The sequence below is a fragment of the Epinephelus fuscoguttatus genome, linkage group LG2 (genome assembly GCF_011397635.1).
Source record: "Epinephelus fuscoguttatus linkage group LG2, E.fuscoguttatus.final_Chr_v1".
NCBI classification, from domain to species: domain Eukaryota; kingdom Metazoa; phylum Chordata; class Actinopteri; order Perciformes; family Serranidae; genus Epinephelus; species Epinephelus fuscoguttatus.
The window spans coordinates 19,074,219-19,085,631 of NC_064753.1; the positions used below are offsets into that span (position 1 = coordinate 19,074,219).

Below are 11,413 nucleotides of genomic sequence, written 5' to 3' on the forward strand. Positions count from 1 at the left end.
ACACTTATCTTTTAATGGGAAATGGTTTTGAGTGAATACTTAATGCATTCAGGTAAAGTGGGACGTTCTTCTGAGGTAAAGCACGCAAGTTTTTCAGGCTATGGGGTGCCATAAAATCATGACTTATGCTATTGTGTGCCATCCTGTCATAATACAGATGTTTTTGGTATTTCCGTCACTTACAAATATCAGAGATGATTCAGTGAGTCCATGTCAGCCACAACAGTCCAGAATTAGTCACAGTTGTTACACAAATACATCCATTGTACACAATATGACACCAAGGAAACAGACAGCTGAAGAACAAGGAGAATATGGCAGAAAAGTTGGACAATCTTTTATAATGAATAGTGTGGTTACAATAATGATTTAATGAATTAATGATTGAACTGCTAAAAATGGATTTAAACATTTAAAAAACAAACATGACTGTCCCATTTTACCTGATCATGTCATCAGATTGAGGTAGGGGTTCTTTATGTGTTTGGGAGTTTCTAAATTATTTTACTTGGCAACATATTTTCTTTATAGAAATATTGCAGAGAACAAAAGCAAACTCAAAATCCTGATTGGTTTTCTTGATAATCTACCAAAGGTGTCCCACATTAGCTGACTTTACCCTAAATGCAGTGGAGTAAAAAGAAGGCCTACAATATTTAGTCTTCCTCTGAGATAAAAGTATTAAGTACAATTAAATGGAAATAGACTGTTCAAGTAATTTAAAAGTACCTAAAATTTGTACTTACGTAAATGTACTTAGTTACATTCAACTACTAACTGTGAAATACTAGTGAAGAAACACAGGGCCAGCGACACGTTTCATTTCAGGCTTCGTGGTTTTGAAAGCAGCGTCTGCTCTATCCTGAGCTGACACCTCAACACAGCGCTCACTTGTGGGCGGGACTTCCGGTCTCGCGCACCCGGAAGATTCGGATGCAAGTTTCAGCTCTCGACCGTGCATCCATATGCTCGTTACTTTCAACGTCTTAATGTGATTTAGGTGCTTTTTCTACCCAGTAGTCTTTGCAAAAATGTTATCTTTAGACTTTCTCGACGATGTTCGTCGCATGAACAAACGGCAGGTACGTACCCGAGCTGTAGTTTACTGTGTTGTTACCGCTGCCTCTTTGTATGGTCAGACCTCTGAGCTAACGTCTATTAGCCGCCGACTGCTTTTTAATGCTGTAGCCTGTCACTTGTTAGCAACCTGAAAAGTGAACTGTTTTATGCACGTGTATTTTTCAAAAGCTCCCAGTTTTACTGCAGCACAAAAGACACCTGGAAACCTTGTTTAATTAATAAGACTTCAGCGCAAGTTAGCTAACGTTAGCAATTTTCCTCATGTTTTCACACTATTGTCTTTGCAGTGTTAGCTCAAGTATAGAGTCAGATTTGTTTACCAATGAATCAACAGTGATTTTAATGTTATCCTCAACATATGGGGGGAGGGGGAGTGGGGAATTCAAGAGCTAACTACTACGTTAGTCTTGGGTTAAGGTTAGTTTATACCGGAAACTGTGCTATTTATAGTTAATCAAGCATATTGTCATCAGAAAAGCAATTTTAATATATATGGTTTTTTTTTGTTTGCAGCTCTATTACCAGGTGCTGAACTTTGGTATGATTGTTTCCTCTGCCCTGATGATCTGGAAAGGACTGATGGTTGTTACTGGCAGTGAGAGTCCGATTGTTGTTGTTCTCAGGTAAGTATTTAAATTCTTGTTGTCTTAATTTGGCACTCCTCTCCTCTGCTGATGAGGGTTTAGTGTTGTATGAATTTATCGAACTTCCTCCTGAGTAGTAAAGATGCTGGTGAGTTCTGCACGGAAATACACATGAAAATGTGTATTGAATAATCAACAAGTACATCATCAAAGGACAGCATGTTATTTATTAATAATAGGGAAGCCATATATTATATTTTTACCTCAATAGTTTGTGTGATTATGGTTCTTTGGGGCTTTCCATTTTCCCTCAGGCAGCTGTAAAGTATTCCTGGGAGACACTAATACCTCTTTACCACCGACATGAAACGAGTACTGTTCTGATTCCTGCACCTGATTTTGAACTGTTGAGAGTGTCTCAACCAAATATAGATTGGTCCAGAGTTAGTTCTCAGCTGGAACCAAACAATAACAGGTTTTCCTTGGCCTGAAGTGCGAACTGTGATGACGCCAGTGGCTGTGTCATGCGTTACAGGTTGGCAAGAGAGGAAAGGGAAGGCAAAAATGGAGAAGTCAAGTGAGACAAAAATAGAGCGTGCAGTGGTCTCATTAATAGTTGGTTCATGCTTGTTTTTCGGGTAAAAACAAATATCAGAACAGACAAAAAGTTTGCAGGTAATCAATATAATCTGCGATTTTGCAAATACTGTTTACCCCTCTAGTGCATTGTGCACCCTCCTTTGATGACGCCTCCTTGATTACAATGGCCCCACACAAAACTGGTTGAATTGTGGTTGGTTCAAAAAATATCACCGAGGTTCAAAGAATCCTGAACAGTACCAGTTTAAGAACCAGAGCTGATTTGGTGGGAAAGGAGTGTAAGAGATTGAGGGCTTTGGTAGCACAATTGCAAACATTTAAAACACATTGGAACCACAAGATATAAAAGTTGCCTAGTCACCAAGCAGGGTTTCCCACACATTCATTTATTTGTGGCAGGTTGCCATGATTAAAACATCTGCCACCTCATTATAATTTTCTATTTTTGGAGCTGAACAGTTCATTGGGTGCACTGTTGGAATATATACTGTCCACTCATGCATTTGTTCCACACTCCCTCAGCACAGCATGTACTGTGGGCACAGACTGAGCACAGACTGAGCAGTGGAACGTCAGGTGCAGTGAAAGTGAAACTTCACTGGTAACGGACTGGGTCTGAAAGTTTGCATTCACTTACAAACAGCTGCTCCTGTAACAGTGTATGCAAGCAGTCGATTAAATGTTGACCTGTTGATCATACGGTTAGGATGAGTAAAATTATAGACTGTGCTGTTAAAATGATCCTATAGCTCATGAATCCCTGCAATTAATGTCTATTATGCCAGATGATCTTTCAGCGAATTCATTGAAATGTGTTTCTAGTTTTAGTCATATTACTGTTTTTAAATAATGCAAGCAACATTACCCAGTTTAACCACTGATAGGTAGGGATGGATGCCCTGATGCAGTTGCTTTTTTGGTACTAAACGGAGCCATGTAATGTTGAACAGTCATGTGGAGAGTCATTGTCAGTACTTCATTGTGGCTTTGCAATTTGCAGATTTGCAGCTGGGCTGAGTTTGTTTGTTTTTCAGTTTGACTAGGGGCAACCTCTAGCTCATCTGGTGCCCCATATTAGGCTGAGTGCTTTACAGTGGCTCAGGTTTGATTCTGACCTGTGGCCCTGTGCTGCATGTCAGCCCCCCTCTCTCCCATCTTTCCCATCAATCTGTGGCTCACTTAACAATAAAGGCAAAAAAAGCCGCAAAACAAATTATGTTCAAAAACAAAAAACAATTCCTCACTACAAACATGTTGTTTTTTTTTCCCCCCAGCTCTTAAAAGATGTGACTTGTTGCCACTAGTTTGTGGATAATTTCTGTTAAACAAAGGTTGAAATTGGCACGGCATGTTATTAATTAAGAGAGGAAATGTTCTATTTAAATCAAGGGTATTCAATTAAAATTTAAAGAGGTCTAATTACTAAAATTTCCTCCCAGAATAGTCCAAACATACAGACACATTGAACCTGAATTGTACTTGTATGGAAAACAAATAGCTATCTCTGCGATAAATGAAATTAGTCCCATCACAGTGAAGCTAAAGCCTACATTTCAAGCAAAACAAAATCATCTTGAGAAAATAGATAAATAAATATTGAAGACAGAGAGAGGCCTGAGGCCCTGCCAGTAATTTGAATCTTGGCTTAAATGGTGCTAGTACCATTCTCATGCACAGGTGTAGGTGCTCACCGGTGAGCCTGGAACTGTATTTGGTGTTTATAACGTTCATAGCAAAGAAAGCTGATTCAGAGCTGTAAGTCGATGCAAACATGATCAAGGTGTGTGATGTAAGAAAGGAGCAGGTCAGTTTCTCCATGCTGTCATCTCTCTCACATCTCTTTCACTGTTGTCTCTCCAGTGAACTGTCTGTGCACGGTAAACAATCAATGTGATTGGCTCCACTGAGTGAAGCTATTGCCATATTAATTGGATTAGCTATGCCTGCGTTCCATAGCTGCAACAGTGGAAACAAAACAACACTCCATGAAGATTATTATTTATTTTCATTAATTGATCTGAAATTGGCCCACAGTCCGGAACGAAGTGTCACCTGGTCTGAGTCCAGACTGCAGTCTGCTGTTTTTTTCCGTAATGCACGATTTAAATGATGCTAACTCATTTTGATGATGTGTTATCTGCTGTTCATTTCAGTGGGAGTATGGAGCCAGCTTTCCACAGAGGAGACCTGCTGTTTCTGACCAACCGGGTAGAGGATCCCATCAGAGTTGGAGAGATTGTTGTCTTCAGGATAGAAGGCAGAGAGATCCCAATAGTACACAGAGTACTAAAGATCCATGAAAAGTATGAATACAAATTTTATTAGTGTTGTTGTCCATTATGAACTTGTACTTTCAGTATCTCCAAGTCCCATGTCTGTGTATCAAACCTGAGATTGTCACTCTTAGTATTGAACAGTATTGAAAAGCTCTGAGAGGCCTTTGTGATATTTCACACTCATCATGTGTCCTCAACCAGACACACATGTATTGAAAAAGAGGACTTGGTGTACATTGTGGTCTAAAGTCATGCTGATACTTTGTCCACAGGGAGAATGGAGACATTAAGTTCTTGACCAAAGGGGACAACAATGCAGTGGATGACAGAGGACTGTACAAGCAGGGCCAACACTGGCTCGAGAAAAAAGATGTGGTTGGACGAGCTCGGGGGTATGTATACTGTTTGATAAAAATCCATAATGATATAGATATCTGAATAGAATAACAGGACGGATAACTTCACCAGCTATACTTTGAAGTAGAGGCCACAAGTATCAATAAGATATATCTTCAACTCACAACTGGAGCAGAATACATAGACCCTCTTACTGTTAGTAAACAGTATTACATTTTTTGTGGGCGGGGCTTAGCTGCAGGCAAAACAGTTCTCCACAGACATTAGCCATCGCTAGCTAGCTAGTTCTTTTGGCTTTGTTTAGACAACAGAGGAAGATGATGCCAGTGGTGCATTCAGAAATACTCATTCCAAGTGCCAAAGCGCACTCTGGCACAAACTGGACCGTTTGTAAATTCGGAGCACTATCAGAATGCTCCGTTCACTTATCCAGAGCACCGCACTTTCTGCACTCTGTGTGGGGAGACAGAGCAACAGAGCACCGAGCTGAGTGAATGTGTGATTAATTTAACCGTTTGTTAATTCATATAGAAATATAACGCTCCATTTCTTGGACCAACAGCGCTCTCAGTTTAGTGTAGAGTGTCAGACTGAATTTATGAATGCATCATGTCAGGTCACTCACTCACTCACCAGGACTGTGAGTGTTACTTGAATAGGTAAACACTGACCAACAGGGCCAGACTAGCCGACATGTATGCTCTCACTCAGTGGATGGATGATTTGATAGGACTGCTGAAGGTGGGATGGTCGGCTTTGTGGTTGATTACTATGCCAATGTTAAAAAGGAGGGTGACGCTTTAAGGGTTTCCTCCCGTTTGTTTTGCTGTCGCAGCTAACGTTAGCTAATACGCTAAAATGTTTGCGTTACGGAGAAATCCAATATTCCTCTTAATACCTCTCCAATATCTGATTAGTTGGATGTGATAACTCTAAAAGTCCTTTCGTCTTATTACATTTATCCATAGTTGTCTTTGTTTTTCTTGACAGGCAGTGGTGGCTGGTATGTGATTAAAATTTAAGTTTTGAGCCATGACTCCTTTTATTCTGGCTCCCAATAACACAACAAGATGACATTTTAAGACTCCTATGTAGCCTACAGTCCTGTGGGGGAGAGTCCCTTTTTGCCTCCAGCTAATAGAATGATGTCATGGTGATGTCGGCCCTAAAAGGATCTATTGAAACCAATAAGAGTTTGAGAAGACAAGAATATGTATTATGATGTAACAACATGTGTTGCCGAGGCTTTACTGGAGGGGGTGGACACAATAAAAGCAACACTTGTACAGTCAAACGGAATCAAGTATGATTGCTCTGTTTGTCTTTGGTTGGAGACAAACTGAGAAGGTCATATAAAAAAAGCAATTTCACATCTTTGTTGAGTAAGACTGGGGATTAGGGTTGTTCTATTATCCTGGCTGGTTAATTCATGTTGAACAAGGTAGGACTTAGGCATTTCATCCTCCTCATAAGTGCTTCCCCAGATGTACAAGAGAGAGGGACAGTGTCATAGCCACTGTGAAAGATGGCAGTTAGTCACTGAGAGGGCCAATGTCAGGAGGTTTGTCCTCCAGCATGCTACGCCCACACAAAGAGCATGACTCCGTAACTGTGTTCTGGTCATTTATTGTAGATACAAAAAAACCCCACTGTTACCTTTTGAGACGCTCTGCATGATGCAACATTGCAAGAAAAACTGGACAATAGATAGCGGTCGACAGAAAATACAGGCTCCATACTGACCTTGATCCGAACAAAACTGATAACAAGCAGGCGCACAGAAAATATTAATTGCCCTTTACTGCTGCACACCGGTGACACACACACACACCTCCACACAGTCACCACGATTAACTTAGTGATTGATTCTACAAATAGGAAGACTGTTGAACACTTAGGCGTATGTTTGAGCAGATTTCAAGTTATTTTGACATGTTTTACCTTCATTTCTAGCTTGGATTTCTAGATTTACGACTGAGGCCCGATTACTTTCTGCTCATGTCTGTTTATATCTCTTATGCCAGCAAATGTCATCAAAGTTTTTCATTCAGTGACTTGAGTTGAAGACCTTTTGTGTACAGTAGGAAATGTTATCAGTTACAGACTGACATATTTCAATGCATCAATGAAATTACTCTTGACCGTGAGCATTTTTTTTTATCGACTTCCAGGTTTGTGCCATACATTGGAATTGTCACCATCCTTATGAATGATTACCCCAAGTTCAAAGTAAGTCGGTCGACTCCACCACCAGTCCAAGTTGACAAGATTTGCTCAGTTTTTAAGCTGATGTGTTAAATCTCCTGTGTTTTCATTTCACAGTATGCTGTTCTTTTCATGTTGGGTCTCTTTGTGTTGGTCCATCGGGAGTGAAAGAACCCAAACTTCAGGACTCAAGAAGGATAAACTACGTCCAGGAAACCTCAGTCATGCCTTTCAAAACAGAATTAAGTTAGATTTTGTCAAAAACCCAACTGGCTTTTTTGTACCATTTGTTTGGACATTTTGTAGAAACGTGGATAGGGTGTTTACATTTGAAATATCCAAGCTTTAAAAAATATTTTTGTGAGGGAACTAGGCTAGGTTTAGTTTGAAATCGATCTTTATTTGTAATCCTCCGAATGTGAAAGAACATTCATCAAGTTAAATTAAGTCTGGTTTCTTTCCTGTTGAATCATTGTCTTCGACAAAATATGTGTGAAGTATTTTATGACAACTGAATATGAATGATATTAAATATGAAATCTGGTTACCATCCACTATGGATTATTTTAACTCTTTGTCTCATTGTCTTTCGGCCACTGTGCTTCACTATCAGCCACTGCAGAGGATCTCTGTCCCGCAGTGGTGGAATTAAAAACATTCTTCTTGGGTGACAGAGCAGTAGAGATCCAGAAATGTCGAAGACATGTCACATTGGACTGTTTATTGTGCCTGCATCTGTTTTATTAATGCACACACTCGATTTAATTCTCATTAAAGTAGGTGTGTCTTCTGTGCAGTATTTGTTTTAGGGAGTAATAAGCAATATCTCCTCTGGAAATCTTTTTGAAAGACCTTTTTGCAGGAAAATTGTTACTAATCATATATAATGTTGAGCAATGTATTTCATGTGTAGTAAAATATACATATATATATATTCCTGTTTAATGTTTATTACTACCTGTTTTTCATTCATAAATCCAAACACTATGAAACCAATGGAAACCTCTGTCAAATCAGGATGAATTTGCAGAGCTGTGCCAGATTTAATTTGCTGCTCACACATTTTCTTGTAAATTAAATGGTGTAATGGCTTGTTGGATAACTTTCTTCTGTAAAGGTAATTGGTGTGGAGCACACAAACACACACTGCCTCTTTTTACTTGGGCTGAGTTTTTCATTAGTGCAGACATGCTTGAAGTGTTCGCCTTGTTGCTGTTGTCTGTGTTTACAGAAAGTGAGCACATTTGAAGTGTACTTGCAATCAAGGTGTATTAGGCCGAGGTTTTCTAACAGTTGGGTAATCATACAGTAGTATGGATCCACTTGTAACTTTATTGGGGCTCTTGAACTTTGACTGACATTACATTTGGCTGCTGTCTTCACTTAGACTTCGACGACCTTGATGGTGTTGCCTGTTAGGTAGGGCTCTTCACTGTTATGTCCAGCAGTTTATCAAAAAATGCTTCAGTGGTCATGATTAAACATGAGATCATCACACGTGCATCAAGAAATTGAAATCTGAGTTGGAGCAGTGTCATTTACAACTTAACTGGTTTTAAAATCAGCTTTGAGTAGTTCTATTACTGGTACGGTGTCAGTTGTGAAGGAGTGCAAGATTGTACACTGTCAATTTTCTATTTTGGGACCCATAAACAAAGCAACAACAAGTATCCCACGAAATTAAGTGTGCCCGTAACGTAGGTACTAACTGTTTTAATTCTGAGATGGAAATTCTGTTTGTCTTTTAAGTAAAATGCATTGTTGCATAAACCCATGCCTGTCTCAGTTCATATAACCTGTGAACTTGGTGAGAGTGTTGCAGCGATGGTCAGACAGTCTTCTAATTAGACTGACATTCAGCTGTGCAGAATGTCTCAAATCACAAGTATGTGTGTGTGTGTGTGAAAATCAAAGGTTATGAAAAGAGCAAGATGCAAGCTGCAGCGCCTCCACTAAACGTGCAACTTTAGCACCCTGAAGTGACAAAGAGACAGTCTGTCTCATCAGCTCTAAATTAGCAGTGGGAACCAGCAGGTTCTCCTGTCCTCGGAGGACTGATGATGATCACAGCAGCATGCTGCAACTGGCCAAATGTCATGTTGCTCATTGTAGGGCCATGGCTGGCTCTGAGAGCTGGAGGGGAGGGGAGGGGAGGGGGGTTTGAGGGACCTGGGCAGGAAATTACTGTATGTCTTGCTTTAGAATGAAGCATTAGCTATCACCTCTGCCTTATTGTGGATGTGGTCAATTTACACCCAACAGTGTACAACCTCCCTCCATGAAGCTTTTATTAATGGTTACAGTGCATTACACTGATAGATGGATAGATAGATAGATAGATAGATAGATAGATAGATTGATAGATTGGTTTCTGGCCTTTATCAGGAGAAAGTAAAATCAAACCTTTATTAATCAAACCCTATAACATTGTTATATAGCTACTGGGTGGCTGAGGAGACTGTTTTTCAGCCAACATTCACATCTACCCCGAGTAAAAGATGAATCGTGCTGTGCGTAAAATACGCACAGCTAGAGGCGCGGTTCACCGAAACCTTGACAGTGACTGGGCTGACTGCACTTCGATTTATGCAGCTGGCTGAATCAAAAGTACACGCAACAAACAGAGCCCACCCCGCACAGGAGAGCCTTTATAAGCAGGATGCGTCTGAGCGCTCCATGACCAACAGGAGACACTTGGAAATTTGCGCCCTGGAGGACAGTCCGCCGCTCCGCGCTGAAATGAGAGGGTTTACGCTGAATAACGTTTGCCAGTGTGGCTTATTTGCTTATCTCGTCTTCTTTTCTTTCATGTCTTTTACCGCCGCAGTCAGTTTTGACCTGACTGAGCTTAGGAATAAAGTTGCAAAAATTAAAGTGAATCCAAGAGGCAATCTTTGGGCTACAGGTAAGAATTACCGTCGGATCTAACAGCTATGGACCAGTCGGTCATGTTTCGATCAGTTGGAATCTGATAAATTAGATTTAATATATTTTCCACTTAAAATACTTTTACATGATCACATGCTCTGCCTTTAATGATGTTGATGTTGTCATGTCTCTAAATGGTTTCTCTCTTTCAGGTCTCACTTATAATTTAAGTCCATATTTACGCGCGTTGTCTTTGTTTTGGCAGGACACTTCATGGGCAAGAAGAGCGTGATGGACACCCCCCTGCTGCCCTCAGCTGAGGGACAGGGCGTCGATGCGCTGGAAGTCAACCTGCCCGCGGAGCAGAGCGCCCTGGTGGAGCTTTTTCAAGAGTTCCTGCGGGTGGCGTTACAAGCGCAGGTGGACACACAAGAGAGCCGCACGAAAAATCAGGTGAGCAGCTCTCATGTCCACTCTAAATGTTTTTTGTTTTTTTTTTCGTCTCACACAAATAAATGACAAATGAAATTCTGCTCTTTAATTTGACCCTGTGGACTCTGTTTCAGGAGGCGGACATGTTGATGAAGATTTTAGAAAACTACATCCAAAGCAGAAAGTGATGAAGAGGGTGTGTGGCACGCATGAACACGGATCCGAGGTCACCTGGCCTCATGGGTTGAAATAAATACATTTAGACACAGTCTGCAGTCTCCTGCTCATCATGATTGTAATTTACTGTAACTGTACTGCAATACACGTGAAGGTTTTATCAGTTTATTTTGATGATATTTCACATTGTCTTGTCGTTTAAAGTTATTTTTATTAAATAAAATGATTATTTGCACCGCTGTGACTTTGATCTGCGGCAGATAAATGATCACACTGTTGGAACATGTTTAATTCCCTGAAATCCTGTCATTGCTATACACCACTTGGCTCCTGTTTGTAAAATATCCATGCCTCCAGGAATGGAGAATATAGAAAAGACGTTATTGAAAACGTTGCTGAAGTGAGAAAAGTATGACTCATTGAGACCAAAAAGATCATAACGTGCAATGCACATGGAGATTATGGATCTGAAATGAACAGACTTAATTAATTATACATTTTGCTCTTGGTTTTACACTATTCACACTATTAATTTATACTGAGGTCACAGGGGTCATGTGACCTCTACAGCCCTTATTTATAGGCCTGACACCAACAACTGATCGTTCAGCATGAGTCTTTTTTCCTGCCTTTGTGCTAAGGGCATCTCCAAAATAACACTTACATAAATATGAATGTAGGCAGCTTATATAAATCACATTTTCATGTTTCCTGAATATTTCAACATGAAATCAATATTAACTTTTGTACTTTTCCTGTCCCTTGCATAAAGGGATGATCTGTTCTGTCGATCAATAGGCTACTGGTGAGGTGAGATGGCCCATGCTTTGCCTT

The 11,413-nt window shown here is 40.2% G+C and overlaps 2 protein-coding genes across 2 annotated transcripts; both read left to right on the forward strand.

Annotated features, from left to right (window-relative positions):
* Window positions 1–901: 901 nt before the first annotated feature.
* Window positions 902–7,654, forward strand: sec11a (SEC11 homolog A, signal peptidase complex subunit). Its single transcript, XM_049601736.1, has 6 exons — window positions 902–1,082; window positions 1,594–1,703; window positions 4,418–4,567; window positions 4,813–4,932; window positions 7,069–7,126; window positions 7,220–7,654. The coding sequence occupies exons 1-6, from the start codon at window positions 1,032–1,034 to the stop codon at window positions 7,268–7,270; spliced, it is 540 nt and encodes a 179-aa protein (XP_049457693.1). The 5' UTR covers window positions 902–1,031; the 3' UTR covers window positions 7,271–7,654.
* A 2,088-nt stretch (window positions 7,655–9,742) lies between these two features.
* Window positions 9,743–10,814, forward strand: nmbb (neuromedin Bb). Its single transcript, XM_049601747.1, has 3 exons — window positions 9,743–10,007; window positions 10,236–10,423; window positions 10,537–10,814. Exons 1-3 carry the CDS (start codon window positions 9,779–9,781, stop codon window positions 10,588–10,590), a joined length of 471 nt encoding a protein of 156 aa, XP_049457704.1. The 5' UTR covers window positions 9,743–9,778; the 3' UTR covers window positions 10,591–10,814.
* The last annotated feature ends 599 nt before the right edge of the window (window positions 10,815–11,413 follow it).

Bases quoted from the DNA above. Each gene is read 5' to 3' on its own strand.
- sec11a (XM_049601736.1), top strand. From the start codon at position 1,032: ATGTTATCTTTAGACTTTCTCGACGATGTTCGTCGCATGAACAAACGG. The intron at 4,568-4,812 runs GTATGAATACAA...CTTTGTCCACAG, and splicing joins GTACTAAAGATCCATGAAAA to GGAGAATGGAGACATTAAGT. The intron at 7,127-7,219 runs GTAAGTCGGTCG...TTCATTTCACAG, and splicing joins ATGATTACCCCAAGTTCAAA to TATGCTGTTCTTTTCATGTT.
- nmbb (XM_049601747.1), top strand. From the start codon at position 9,779: ATGACCAACAGGAGACACTTGGAAATTTGCGCCCTGGAGGACAGTCCG. The intron at 10,008-10,235 runs GTAAGAATTACC...TTGTTTTGGCAG, and splicing joins AGGCAATCTTTGGGCTACAG to GACACTTCATGGGCAAGAAG. The intron at 10,424-10,536 runs GTGAGCAGCTCT...ACTCTGTTTCAG, and splicing joins AGAGCCGCACGAAAAATCAG to GAGGCGGACATGTTGATGAA.